Genomic DNA, 15,198 nt, shown 5'->3' with positions numbered 1-15,198 from the left:
TAACACACTGCCACACTTTTTAAAACAGTAATGAGAAATGTATAATAATGGATTATTACTTTGAGTAACAGCACCACCACTGTTCATATATCATTGATAGTTGGAAAGAACTTAATCTCAAAAATAAAGCTGTTGGTAGAGAATCAAGTTTAATAAGTAAATGATCTGAAGACTAAAATTAAAGTAATTTCAGTAAATGATATGCTTAATTTTCCTCTCATGTGATGATCTGAGTTGTGGCTAAAGGTTTGGGGCAGAGGAGATTCAGCACCTATCAATGACTAACCAAAAATCAATTAGACAGGCAGAAGAATTAAGCTAATACTTCCACCACAGATACCTGAAGGAAGGCTGTACTGGGTGTATTCAGGCTTTTTCCCTTTTCTGGAAGGTAAGAATATTGCTGACGAGAAAGGCCTCTTTTCTTCTGCAGTGTTGTGCTGGTAGACTAGCAAAACAAAGAATGTGACAGATAAGCTTATGTTTTCTACAGAAAAATAATATACAGTCATTGATCGTCTTCTTCTTTCAATGTGTTTAGTCTTTGTCACAGTGGATGGAGCTCCATCTCACTAGATCCAAGAGCCTATGAGGTCTTCTCCTGTCTGATGCCTTCATTCACAACTGTCCAGTATATCCACTATCCATCCACTGTACATGTCCAAATGATTTCAACTTTGCCTCTCTAACCCTTTATCACATCCCTCGATTATTAAGTGAATTTCAGGTTGAGAGGTACCATAGCTGATTTTGGCAATAAATCAAACAGTAAAGACTTGGATCTCAAATTTTATGACTGATGCCTGAGCAGGAAAAGAACTTTCTGTTATGCAATCTCACTTATACTGAAGCTTGGAACTGTTCTCAAATAATATCAGCAGGAAGTTAGCCTGGTATTATTATTATTATTTTCTTTAATGAAATTTTTTTTTCTCAATACAGTTTTCTAAGTTTGCAGATAATGCTTTGGTAGGGTGAGGTCAAGGTCAGTGTCTGTTTTGCAGGATGACCACAACACTGCATCAGCCTTTCACGGCTGAGGATTTAAAAAACACAAAACACAAATTGTCTTCATTACAAGTTTCTTCAGGTGACATTTTTCAAACAAAGTAGCTCTTTTGCTGAGTGATTTTAATTCATTCTCATGTGTTGCTGATCATCTGTGGTCCTCCTGATTATCAGATGTAAAGAAATACAGCATATACAATAATTGTACAGTGAGGGTGTAGATTTATAACAACCTACCATGAGTTGTGAGGTCAGTCTCTCAATCTGTTCTCGTTGATGCTTAAACAGCTGGAGGTGATCAGACACAACACATGAATGGCTTCTTCATGGGTTTTGTGTATGTGCATACATGTGTTTAGAATGCTACCTTGCTGCTGTGATCTTGCTGCTTAATAAGCTGATGGTTTTCCACTTCAAGCCGCTTCAAGTCTTGCATAGGTAGCCTCACTCCATCATCCAAACACTGCTGCACCTTTTGCTGTAGACTTTACCAGAATAAGACATGAACAAAACAGAGACATGAATGAAATGAAAAGAATATCATAAATAGATCATTTAGTATCACTTGTGTCATCTTTACAGTAAATGAAGATGTGTGTTTACAGTTAATGCACGTGAACTGTGTAGTTAACGACAGGAAATACTTCAGATCTGCCAGTGCGCATGTACCATATGTGATCATAATCTTCTGGAACTGTACCCATAAAAATTACAAATACAGGTGGCTCCAAGTGGTACCGCCCTGACCTTCTAGCAGATTCACCTATGGTATAAATGTCAAAGCCCCAGGCAGTTTTCTGAAAATTTGCCATCTGACCTTTACTTTCAGTTCAAGCTCACTGGGATTAAAACTCTTCTGAAATTTTTACTAGATGCATCACTAGAGGCTGAATGTGAAATTCCTATGTGAGTTCCTTCTTGAGATATGGCATTCCCAAGATTTTCAGAAAACTTGACTTCTGACCTTGATAGGGTGACAGCGATACACTAACAGCGCTTTACGACTAAGGGGTAAAAATGTGTACCCAATTTCAATTTGGCTCCGTCTTCTACAACATTGTCTTTTGAGCAAATGAAGACTGATTGCACCACGCTTGCTTACATACTTCTAGAATACTCCTTAGACTATCCACTGTGACTGCTTGGATATATGCTGCAACCTTATTACAAATATTAGTGTAAAACAACAAATATCAACTTCTGTGTCAAAGTGCAGATGAGGACAGACCATTAACCCCCCCATGAAAACATATTTTTTAAACTATTAAAAAGAACAGGGAATCCAACTTTGGATTCTTTTCTTTTGATCCAAAGTTTTATTTTCAATGCCCCAAAATTCAACAAATCTTTTCTTCAAGTCTAAACCAAAGTGTAACCTCAAACCCTTGTCTTATTTTATCAAAACTGATCTAATAATGCTCTCTAAAGAAAACTTGTACGTTTAGTAATGCTATTTTGGACATGCCTTGCTCTGTTGAAGAAGCGCTTTAAAGAGGCAAGGAAAATTGAATTTAATAATTGTTTAACTCATTTCAACTGTTGATGACCTAGGCTAAGATATGAATCTTTCCTAAATTAAAGACGAATTATTTTTGCACTATGGTGATGAATCAGGAGATATCTATCATCCTTTAGACATTCACAAGTACAGCTAATAATAAGACGACATCCAGAGAGCTGTCTAAAAATATCAGCAGTGAGAAAATGACCTTGAAGAACCAATTTTAAATCAGGCACTGTATATTTTCTGATTTTAGTACAGTCCTCACAAATCTGTGAGAAACGACGTACCTTATTTGCACACAAACGTATCATATACACATAAATATACCTATGTACAGATGCAATCAATTCTTTCTCTCTCTTTGCCTGCATCTTCATCTCGATGTCTTTGTCCTTCATCAAAGTACATCCTTCCTCTAGGCTCTTTTTTAGGTGAGACACTATTTTCTCCAGTTTCTTGCATTTCTGCTGTGCCTCCTCCTGCTGAAAATAGAAATATGCACAGTGAGATAGTAGAGCAGTACGAACAAAACCTAATCCTCTCTCTGACTAAATGGGGTCTCACAATTTTAAATCCGGGACCTTAATCGGTTTCTACTCTATATAAATAACATACAAATGTCTAAATTATTAAAATATAATTTATTTCTTGATGACATCACCTTATATTGTTTTGGGAAAAGTCTGGAATGGCTTCTAAATATAGTGGAATTGGAATTCCAAGAAATTGTTTAATTTAAATGAGAGCAAACAAAGTATCTAATATCAACAAGCAAATAAAAAATAAAGTCAATGATGAACAAGGTTGAAATGGAAAGACTGTATGAAAATACATTTTTGGTAATTGACCTTCACTTATATTCAAACTCATCCAAGAGTTTTAGTAGATACACCTGGGTTTTAATTTGAAAATCCTAGGTGACATTTTTCTCCAGTTATCGTGTTCAAAAGGTCCACTGCTGGTGGACCATCTTTAGGAGTAGTCTGGGTTACACAAGCAATGTGTACACAATTTTACACATTGCTTGTTCCTTTAAAAGTGATGCAGCACATTAATTGTTTACTGCCCAGAGAAGGTAATGTTGAATAAAAACAGAGCTTAAATGTAGGCTTAGCCTACCTCAACAAATTTTACCTTGTTTTAGGAACATATTTAGACTGTACCCAGTCTAGGGGTCGAGAGCAGAAGAAAAGAGGAGTATATGGTGAAAACAAACTCAGGGATTATATTGTAAAACTGTCCTGCAGAAACCCATTTGCACTACGCTCAGAGGACAGAGGAGTCCCTGTCCCATATGAAACGCCACTTGCTTAGAGTTTCCAAGTCTCTAGGATGAAAAATGTCTCTGACTGATCAACCTGACTCACCTCAGGGTGTATGTATGCTCATATATGTGTTTACCCTGTTGGCCTGGACCTGTACTTCGTCTAATGTTGGCAGGTCAGAAAGGTATTTCTCCAGTGTCTCTATGCGTTGCTGGTTTTCTTGGTTTTGGTTGTTCTCTCGCTGAAACTTCTTTTTTAGACTACAGATGTAGCGATCCCTCGTTTTTATCTGTGGATGAAGAAAATACATATTCAAACATATGTTTACGTTACTATACTTTCAAGAGTAAAGTACACTTTAAAGAGTAAAAAATGTTATATATATTAATTATTACTGTACCCTTTCCTCCAGTTTTCTGATATCCTCTGAATATTTCTGAGTAATTTGCTTGAAGACTTTGCTGAAATGGATTGTGTCAAGTTCAGCCACAGCTAATTTCTTAACAAGTTCTTCATCACAGGACAACTGATCAGGTGGCTGCTTGCGTGAAGTTCTTATTGTTGAGTCCTTAAAGATGACCAGAACTTGTGCTATAACTTTAATTATAAAAATGTTTTATGTGGTTATTAAATTTGGATATGAATGTTCATTTATTACCTGGATGTTTCGGGTGTGAGAGTCATCAAACAACCTTCTCTGGCTCTTTAAGACCTGATGTATTTTCTGTTCATTATCTCTGATCCGCGCATGTAGTAGCAAGATCTGTAGCTTTTGTCTGAAAGACAGAATTCGTTCCTACTTACAAAGATTCCCACCTGTATTGTTTTTTCCATATGCAATAAATAAATGACTAAAATAAAGTTTATTCGAGAACTGACAGGGTGAACAATTTGGATCTGCAAAAGATACCCAAACATGCCAGATGAAGAGTGAAAGTAGTGACAAAGAGAAGCACCAATGTTTGGAACACTTCAGTGTACCATAGTATTGTTGTGTGTTTTTAGGATTTTTCGCAAGCCTTTTTATACTTCAAAGTAACAAGACTTTTCCAATAAAAAATAAAAAACAACATCAAGGTTGTACATGTAAAAGGTTAGAATTTTGCTTTTGTAACCTTCAGGGTGTCTGTGAAGGTTCTCAGTCATCCAGGTCATCGTAGTCAAAGGAGCTTGTAAAGAAAAGCGTCTGGACTTCTTTACGTTGCTTGAAGACGTTTCACCTCTCATCCAAGAAGCTTCTTCAGTTCTAAGGTCAAGGACTCCCCACCATTTGACCTTAGAACTGAAGAAGCTTCTTGGATGAGAGGTGAAACGTCTTCAAGCAACTTGAAGAAGTCCAGACGCTTTTCTTCGCAAGCTCCTTTGACAACCTTCAGGATGCACTGGTGTGGTTTGTAGTCAAATCTCAAACAGCAGGCACAGGAATCACAATATCCACATCTAAGGCCATGATTCTCTGCCACAAAGCGGTAGTTGTAGCTGGTGTTTTTATTTGTTGTTCTTCTCTTATCAAATACACAACTCCTTATTTGCTACCACCATCTTCACTTTTTACTTAAAACTCTGTAAACTAACACAAGTTTTATATTTCCAATGCTAATGGAGTGAAAGCAGGAAAACAAAACAAGTCAAATCAACAAGTGTAAGCCTGGGTGAATAACAATATACACAGTTGCAACTGATCGCAGCTTGTTCCACAATAACTTTCACATATTTAGTTTGAGATAAGTATAGGTATTGGTCCTTCTCTAGGCTTGGTGGACTGTTCTTATATTTTTCAAAGAGTACACTGAGTACAGGCTGTGGGTCTTTTCTTGGCAGCTTTAAGGGATCAGGTATGGACAGCTTGCTGCACTTAACCTAGCTGCAACTCTGATTTTTGGCTAACTTCCCTTTTCAGTGCCTTGAGTTTGGCCTCTAGTGTCCTTCTACATGGAGGCTAGTGCTCCTTGAGGCTGTTCACCTTACAGCCAAGCATCACTCCTGCCGTCGTGTAGATCAGATGATTAGATTCAGTGATGGTTGCACTAGGGATTATCAGTAATGCTGCATTCACATCTTCGAGTACACCTTCAGAGGGTACAATCGCTTCTTCCGAATGTTGGAACACTGAGCGAAATGACGAAACTGACAACGAAACACTGAGTTGTTTCGTTGTCAGTCTGGATGTTGGGTATCAACGATCCCATAGGTTCCACATCCTCTTCATGTAACCTCCTCCGCCGGGGTTATTTGCATAGTATAATTCCAACAGCTCCCTGTTTTCATCCCTTGTTGACTTATGCCTCTGTCAGTGCACCCCAGGGTGGCTGTGGCTACAATGTAGCTTGCCATCACCAGTGTGTGAATGTGTGTGTGAATGGGTGGATGACTGGATGTGTGAAGCGCTTTGGGGTCCTTAGGGACTAGTAAAGCGCTATACAAATATAGGCCATTTACAATTTATGCCTTCTTGTTCTAGTAGCCCACTTCTCATCAGTGTGTCCTGGTTCCTCAACACCTCATGCCAACCTTGGTTATCTAGACAACGTTCAAGCTGGCTTCAATTATCTCTTTCTTGCTCATATCCCTATCCAAGGTAGGCATGTGGGGATCTGGTCTGGGGATCCTTACTGGAGACAGACGCTCTGGTCGGGAGTCAGACCCCCAACCTGAAAGTGGGTAGTGTTACCCCTACGCTAAATGTATATATGCATGCATCTGCATGCAAACACACACACACACACACACACACACACACACACACACACACACACACACACACACACACACAGGGCAACTAAAATATCTGTCCGTTTGGCTTTCAGTACCTATTTATCTGTTGCTCTCTTTGTCTCAGTAGATCCTCTTTTACCTTAACCAGATTGTTGACAGGCAGGGAGGTGCCTCTCAGCATCTGGTAACACACAAATATAGAGAAGACAAAATCTAATTTATGCACACAGCGAAATCATGACATAATGTAAAAGCCTTAGTTGAAGTCAGTTATAATCATGTAGTAGAGAAAGTTTTCACAGGACTGCCCAGTGAAAAACTAAGTACACCTCATGATTCAGCAGCATGTAGTTCTCTTAGGGTCCTGACAGAGCATTTCAGTCGCGTTAAGGTCCAGACTTGAACTGGGTCATTGCAACATCTTTATTATTTTTTGTGCATTCTTGTGTAGATTTGCTTTTCCCTGTTGGACAGATGGCGTTATATTTACAGTGATGTGAAAAAAATACACTTTTCCTGATTTCCTAACTTCTGTATGTTTGTCACACTTAAATGTTTCAGATCATCAAACAAATTTAAATATTAGACAAAGACAAAACAAATAAGCACAAAATGCAGTTTCTAAATGAAGAAGTTTATTATTAATGGGGGAAAAAATCTAAACCTACATGGCCCTGTGTGAAAGTGTGAAACCACCCCTAAACTAATCCCAACTTGTTGGGCCACTATTAGCAGCAACAACTGCAATCAAGCCTTTTTCGATAACTGGCAATGAGTCTTTTACAGCGCTGTGGAGGAATTTTTGCCCACTCATCTTTGCAGGAATTCATTCACAATGAAGGGTTATTGAACATGAATCGCCTATTTAAGCTCATGCCACAGCATCTCAGTCAGATTTTGACTTCATTTTGGGGGTTTTTAAGCCATTCAGAAGTGGGCTTGCTGATGTGTTTTCTATCATTGTCCTGCTACAGAACCCAAATACACTTGAGGTCACAAACAGATGGCCGGACATTCTGCTTCGGGATGTTTTGGCAGTCCATACTGTCCAAAACAACCCCACCATCACACTACCACCACCATATTTCACTGTTAGATCCAAGATAGCGCCGATGTTTGTGGCTCGCCATCTACCTGTCTTACATGTTCTGTTTTTCGTCTTATTGATAATGTTAACTTTGCTCCAGTTTGCTCTGTGTGTGTTTGTTCTAGTTTTTACCCTTTTACTATGTAAAGCACTTTGGTCAACCTCTGTTGTTTTTAAATGTGCTTATAAATAAATTGAATGATTGATTGATACTGTTGGTATGATGTTACTTTTCTGAAATACTATGTTACTTTTACGCCCGATGTAATGGGACACAAACCTTACAAAAAAATAGACAATCAGAAAGGGGACAAACACTTTTTCACACCACTGTAACTCTAGAATACAATGATTATAATACAATGATTGCAAGATGTCCAGTGCCTGCAAAAATAATTACTGGTATGAGGTGTTTGTGCTGACTGTGGTTTTTGAGTTTGGTTTTTGTCAAACATGGCAAATTTTATATCCAATCATCTGAATTTAATTTGGTATTATTTTATGCCAGTTCACAACAGTCATTTCAAAACAGCTTGTTGTACTGTACGGTAATACAAAAACTTTAAAACACTGGAGACTGTGTGATTGCCCCAGCAGTCTCACAATGTGTTACCAAGGTTACAGTTACAGGGAGTTACAGGGAGGACAAATATCTATTGGGTCATTGGTGACCAATCTAGGTTTTAGGTTAGCAGCAGGGTTTGGGTTGACTTAACAAGCAAACCCATTTCATATGGCCAAAAACCTAATAACAAAATGTATGAGATTCATCTGAAATGTAACACATTAGGGCTGAACGATATATCGCATTTGCGATAATATCGCGACATGACCAAGTGCAATTTTCTAACCGCAAAGGCTGCGATTATACTCTGGACATGTCCAAATTCATGGGCTGCATCCTCCTGAGGCCGCATTTGTAGACCGATTACGTCACAGCGACGCGCCGAAGGCTGTCCAAATTACTACCATATCCCAGAATTCATAGCGCGGCCCAGCCAAACTCCAGTTTCCAGCAATGGCGGCCGCTACTAAGTTTTAAAATTACTCATACTAATCTTTCTGGGTCACAAAATAAACTTTTAACATATTTTCAGGCGAGAAAGTAGTTGTGTAAACATCAAATATCTGCTCGGTTTATCAAGATATCCCATATTTGCAAAAGTGCTTCGACGTTTTCAGAGGCGTCTGCTACCCACCAGCTCGACAGCTAGCCGGGAGCTCGAGGGTTACTGATGCGGCCGAGAACGGCACAACTCCCGGCACATCATTTTCAGATCACCGCGGAGTTTCGCTGCTCGGGTTAAACGTAATATATAAGTCACTTAGACAACCTAAAAATGTTATTGTTGGGCTTTTTTCAGTGTTTTGTTTGTTCGTGAGTAAATCGGTTTGGCTGAGATTAAAGTTATTAGATTAGATAAAATAAAACTTTATTAATCCCCCGGGTGGGTTCCTCCTTGGTTTTCACACAGCTGACTAAACGTCAAACAGAAAACTTATTAAACAGAAGTATGAGACAGTCGAGAATTTACACCAGTGTCTGGTTATATTTTAGATAGCAAGAAGCAGACGGCCGAATTTATTAAACTCCACCGAGACAGCGGTGACGCTAATCAGAACTAGCCTTCTGACCGTCCAATTTCACGCCTTTAAATTTTAAAGGCGTGTTTGTGTGTGTGTTTATACAATTGCTATTATGTTTGCACTTTATGTGTAATGTTACTGACTGCAGAGATCAGTAAGATGTGTGTATTTTTTATTTATTAGTTTTATTTATTTAATATTATTTTTTAATTGAATGACTGTCTAGTAGTTCACAGATGTCGAAAAACTGAGTGTGGTAAAGCCACTGATTTTTTTTATGTATATTTCTGCAATCTGCACATTGTACTGACTTTCATTTTAATGTTTACACCAGGGTTCCTTGTCAGCACTTTATGCTCAGATGTTTGTAAGCTAAAAATAAACTATTGTGTATGTTCAAATATACTGTTGTGATTGAAGAAGTTAAATAAAAATGTCAGTCATCAATTCATGCATCACCTCATGTCATCATAACAGAGGTCTGTCTTCCAGGAAAGAACAGTTTAAAATTAATGTAATATAGTATTGGCCATACTATATGATGTATTGCTTGTCTTTGTTTAATAATACAGAAGACAAAGACCTTAAAAAATAATCGCATATCGCATCGCAATCGCAATATTGGGGCAAAAAATCGCAATTAGATTATTTTCCATAATCGTTCAGCCCTATAACACATTGTAATTTGTGAACTATTGCTAATTGCATCTAAAACAACACCCAACCTTATCTCTAAATAGAGAGCTCCATGTTATGATGTTAACAGGGAGAAGTTCATTGCCCCCAACCTACGACCTCTGTCAAAACCAGACTCAGGGAGGGGTAGCCAACAGCAGCTGGTTGGTGAGATTAAAGAGAAGACATATTTGAAAGCCATAGAAAGACAGTGATCAAACCACAAGTAACTACCTCTCTGAATAATAGGGTTGCTGTGTCCTAAATCATCCTTTCTCAATCTATGAGCATATTTACCTACACAGGATCAAGTCGTGGTCTTTTTATTTCCATACTTTTTCACTTTCCTCGTTTCTATGTTTATTTTCACTTTTATATGATAGCTGTAAAACCCCACTCACCTGTTTAAGCCCTGGATCACATTGATGTCGCTGTTGCCATAGTGACTGCTCATCTCCACCGCAGCCCTCTGTTCCAGTATCACTGTTATGACCAAGTTCACCTCCACACTTTCCTTTGAGCCTGTGCTCCATGTGCTCAGTCAGCCACGTCTGAGTGCGTGCTTCAAGTTGAACTGGGGAGGTTCTATTAGTCTGATGACCCAGTGGAGAGTCCATTTGGTTGTATGAGATGGGTTGATAAATACTGTAGTCCATGTATTGTTTCACTGGTGAAGACAGAGGTGAGAAAAGGGACATATCTGCCTCCAAACCAGTGGATAGCCTGCAATTGTTGTACTGGTAACCTGTGCTGGCACCTGGCGAGTGCTGGAGTAAGCTACTGCAGGCTGTGGGAGAAAGTAGTGGTAAATATAAGTCGACATCTGAAACTTGAGGTACCCTTCTATGCCTATGCTGTAGAACTCTATCTAGGGATCCTTGTGCATTTGGGTTGTACCGATATCCTGCTGTGCTAGTATTGCACGTATCAGTTCCTAATGATAAGTTGGAAAGCGAGGAGCACCTCCGGATAGACTGATGGTCCTTTGTGTCTAGACAACTTTGTGGGTCCAGATGAGATGTGGCTGGCACATGCTGCTGAGAAGACCAGTACGAGTAATTTGTGCTGTGGCTTGAAGCTGGCATTTTAAAAGTGGTTTTATGTGAGGATGAAACAAATGGCCTTACATGGACAGTAGGAATGCCATTATCCTGGCCCAAGTGCTGCTGCAAGAGTGGCTGGGAATACAGATGGGTGGTACTGGAACTGGAGTCATCTAGGGAAAGATATAAAAGGTTAAAGAAAAAATATGGGAAGAATCAAATAACAACTAAATAGAAATCATTGTTAAAACAACACCAACCTATATTTATTGAGAACTGTAAAAAAAAAATTCCCTTCAAGAAAGGGTTTTAGCATTTAAAAAAAAAAGAAAAAAGGTACTGTATGCATTTACATAAAGACCGCAGTGACAAGATTGTGTATAATGCATGGATGGCTGTAGCTCAGGAGGTAGAGCAGATCATCTACTGATCAGATTCAATCTATGGCTCCCCCAGTCTGCACGCCACTTGGGCAAGATACTAACCCCAAGTTGCTCTCCATTGCATCCATCGGAGTATAAATGTGTGTGAATGTTAGTTAGGAAGCACTGAAAAGCACTGAAGACAGTGAATGTGGTATGTTGTATAGAGCGCTTCGCTTTGAGTGCTTCGAGGAGAGTAGTAGCTATATAAGAATCATTGCCATTTACCATATATGCTCCTTGGGAAATCTATCTTGTAACTTACGACGCAACCCAAAACTCCTTTTAACCCTACACCATAATCTTCCAGGGTTTTCAGAGACTTAAGAGCGTGTGCTAAAAGAGTAAGACATTTTCCACCTTTGTCAACTTCTTTGAGATGCCAAATGAAGACTGAACTCAGAGCTGACCTGGAAACTTCAGCGCTGAGATGTCCAAAAATATCCAAACACACCACAGCTGTGCACAGAGCACAGCACAGCTCCACTGTCCTTTCTCAGATTCATCCATAATAAAGATATTTGCTATGAACTTGTCATGGGCCAAGATCACCAAATTCCTCTTTCTTTTTTGTAACATGGTGAGATGACAGGACCTATCACACAGCATTAACTTTCCCTTTGTGAGCTGCTGGAAGCTGGGGTGGAAAGTGAATAAGCTTTACTAAAATCGCTGTGATTACATCAGAATATGAATCTGTTGAGTGCACAGTTGAAAGCTCGGCGCGGCTTTGTGTCGGGGTCCTCCAGTCGGCTCTGTGCAGCAGACAGGCTCACAGAGAGAAATACTTCTCTACCAGACTGAATCTGTAAGAACAGCAGTGGAAATGGCTCCCACTGATTGTACAAATATAGATATATTTTTACTTGTTATTTATCTCACGAGTCGCTGTGATTTGGACGACAGAGATATGCTGCTTCAGTTTGCTCTGCCCTGCCTACTGAGTAACCCGACGCCGGCTTATTTTCATACTAACATTGATCGGGTGTTTAGCTGGGGGGCGGGATCTCTGCCGAGTGCTGCGTGAGCGTGCGCACAAACAGAGCGAACCAGAGGCGAAACAGTCTCATTTGTGCCTTTTCCAGTGGATTTTTCAGCTACTGTAGTAAATCCTGTCCATATTCAGTTTGTGGGTAATCTTAATTTTCTTTCACAACTTCTAAAAGTTTGACTCTTGGCCCAGAGTAGAGCCCCGATGTGATGTATATTATATTTATCTGATACCTTAAGAACTCTTTGTTTTCACAATATGACTAAATTATGTACAGTAATAACGCTTGTTATTCAGGCTACTTCAAAAATTTACCATGAGAATTGTTTAATATAACGGTCATTTAACGATAAGCTATAAAGCGTGTTTACATGTATTTTACAACATACGATCAAATATTTGAAGAATATTACTAAATGGACTATGCTGTGGCATCAGATGTCTGTGCTAAAAAATAAAAGCCACGGATGACTTCTAGCTCGGTAACAACGGAACCAACCGTGCCGTATACTCGATATGTTAAAGGATTTAACAAGGACACAGCACTGCAGATGAAACGGAACCAGCTCCTTACTTGGCTATCATGTATTTCCAAAGCTCCTTACCTGTTTTATTAGATTCCATCTTTAAATTAGAAATGATTGGATCCATCTTCAAAATCACTTCTGCATCGCATTTTTTAAATAAAGGTCTTTTTATATCAGAGTAGGGAAAATCACGTTAAGCTCACTAAGATGACAAAGGAGAATAAAAGCAAGACGTTCGAGACGCGACAGTCTCCAGCAGCAAAGCTGTCATATATGCATACTTCCAGTAAACGAGGCCGTTTTGGGTTAACCATGAGTGGAAGTGCACCCAGTAATCTCTTCCTCCGACACCCGCATGCGCCTCATGGTAATTCTTCGGCTGGGCTGAAACCGTTCCTGGCACGGTAACGAAATTATTCAACAAAAATGTGCAAATAACGTGAGAAGTCTCGTGCTTTCAGTCAGCCTACAAATTGCTAGGGTGACAAACCGCGGTCAAATTTCTTGCGCTTCTACAGTCACCTTTACGGCAGCGCCTGTTCTCTTTAATTCCCGATCGCATGTATGACAAGCCATTAGTGCCAAATATCGCCCCTTTTCTAACCCGTTTGGTTAAGAAATGGTAAAAAAAACAAAACAAAAAAACAAAAAAAACGCCGTTTAATTATTTAAATTAATTATTTAAATTATTTGTCCCGACAGAACGCCGTTTTTTCTGCCACCCGGATGGCGCCTTGAACGCACCATCCGAGTGGCCAATAAACACGATTCTGATTATGAGGTATTTCCCTCTGGACTGGATGGCACACACACGAGTAAATTAAGTAGAAAAATGTCATGTATATAGCCTCTTTAAAAATTGTTTTTTGGAAACCACAAGAAGAGAAATATGTTGTATTCCCTTATGTCATTTTACATCTTCACTGTCAGTAGACAATTGTGAACATATTTTGATCTGGCTTTTTTTCCTTAACTCAATAGACCTGGCACACATTCTACAAAGACAACTCTCTTCCTCTGCTTCAAGCTCTTTGCTTTACCCAGATAGCAAGACGACATTGAATTGATGTTGATTTTTCATTCGATCCGTCGTTATGGTCAGGGTTGAAATGCCACTCTTGTAACAACATTGAAATACTGTGGTCTTACTATAGGGACGTTGAAATAATGTTGATTTACCGTTGTTTTTTTGTCATTGATATTTGATCTATTTGTAGTCGACCAGGTGACAACAACAACAACGTCGAGAAAACGTCTATTTATAGTTGACCATCATTTGGCGCCGGTCACCATCAAAAAGCCATCGATTTGTAGTTGAGCATTAAATTGCATTGCAACTGAGTGGGTATAAAGTACCGGAGAAAGTAGATTTATTGTTTTTGTTTTTTTTATCAATGACTTTGGTCTAGTTAACCAGCTTTAAAAAAATCGTGTCGACGTGCAATTTATGTATAGTTGACCGGGAAATTAAAGCAGCGATCACTTGGACTATTCCGCAGCACCCCTCTCACAGTGGTGCGTCACCTCCCCTGCAGCGGCGCTGCAGACCACGCCCCGCCACACACATTAACCAGGTAAAATACATATTTAGGCAGAATTTAACAAATATCTATTTTTCATTTTTCAGCAGCATAGTGCTTTTTTTCCAGTTATTTTTTAAAAGTCAGGTCAAGGCTCCAAAAGCCCAAAGGCGATATAACAGTTTTTGTTTGCTACATGGATAATTTTAGTTCAGCTGGGTGTCTTTCCTTTTGTTATATTTCTTTAAGAGTTCAAAATGTGTTAATTACATAAATAAAATGTAATTTTCTCTGTAGCACTTCAAGGATTTCATAAGCAACATACCTTATTTGTTCACACAAAACATAAAGGTAAAAAACAATATATACAGTGTTATCTTCATTTTAGATGTCAAAAAGTATTTGCGGCTCCCAGTGTTTTCTTTTGCGTGGAAACCGGGTCCAAATGGCTCTTTTGGTGTTAAAGGTTGCAGAGCCCTGGTATAAGGTAAGAGTGAATGAATTTTCTTCTATTTGTTATTTCCACTGTTGCATTTGAATAATGCAACAGTGGAAATTGCATTATTTAATGTACAGTTTTTTACTGTACATTAACGAGTAAAAAACTCGTTAATGTACAGTTTCGGACAAAATGGGAGCCCGAAATTGTGTCTACTTTCATCTTACAGTCCGGCAACAAATAAATTGCACTGCGAACAAAGTCTATCAACAAAGAAAACATTTGTTTCATACTTTTCCGTTATACTCCCTTACAAAGCTAGCCTAACGCTTCGAGGGTTCCTTTGTTCTTGCCGGCGCCTCGGCGCTTGACCCAGACTTTCGCTCTGCAGTTGCTTTTTAGCATAGTACTACAA

The 15,198-nt window shown here is 39.0% G+C and overlaps 1 protein-coding gene across 6 annotated transcripts in view; it reads right to left on the bottom strand.

Annotated features, from left to right (window-relative positions):
• cep85l (centrosomal protein 85, like) overlaps nucleotides 1-13,368 on the bottom strand; it is a 23,649-nt gene extending 10,281 nt beyond the window's left edge. The window contains exons 1-11 of one of the 6 annotated variants that reach the window (XM_005940606.3): nucleotides 12,903-13,368; nucleotides 10,969-11,057; nucleotides 10,243-10,878; nucleotides 6,588-6,673; nucleotides 4,436-4,553; nucleotides 4,178-4,345; nucleotides 3,914-4,066; nucleotides 2,840-2,994; nucleotides 1,376-1,493; nucleotides 1,246-1,296; nucleotides 341-448 (exon numbers count right to left, since the gene is read on the bottom strand). In XM_005940606.3, coding sequence (XP_005940668.1) covers nucleotides 341-448; nucleotides 1,246-1,296; nucleotides 1,376-1,493; nucleotides 2,840-2,994; nucleotides 3,914-4,066; nucleotides 4,178-4,345; nucleotides 4,436-4,553; nucleotides 6,588-6,673; nucleotides 10,243-10,878; nucleotides 10,969-11,057; nucleotides 12,903-12,948 — 1,728 coding nt within the window. In that variant the 5' untranslated portion in view covers nucleotides 12,949-13,368. Of the gene's footprint in view, nucleotides 1-340; nucleotides 449-1,245; nucleotides 1,297-1,375; nucleotides 1,494-2,839; nucleotides 2,995-3,913; nucleotides 4,067-4,177; nucleotides 4,346-4,435; nucleotides 4,554-6,587; nucleotides 6,674-10,242; nucleotides 11,058-12,902 lie in introns of all 6 variants that reach the window. The other 5 variants (XM_042227791.1, XM_005940605.3, XM_005940604.3 and 2 more) reach the window with 5 other exon arrangements.
• Nucleotides 13,369-15,198: the final 1,830 nt, after the last annotated feature.

The sequence above is a fragment of the Haplochromis burtoni genome, unplaced genomic scaffold, assembly GCF_018398535.1.
Source record: "Haplochromis burtoni strain Fernald_Lab_line unplaced genomic scaffold, NCSU_Asbu1 Contig_281, whole genome shotgun sequence".
NCBI classification, from domain to species: domain Eukaryota; kingdom Metazoa; phylum Chordata; class Actinopteri; order Cichliformes; family Cichlidae; genus Haplochromis; species Haplochromis burtoni.
Note: the sequence above shows the minus strand (reverse complement) of the source record. Positions and strands in the feature narration are given on the sequence as shown.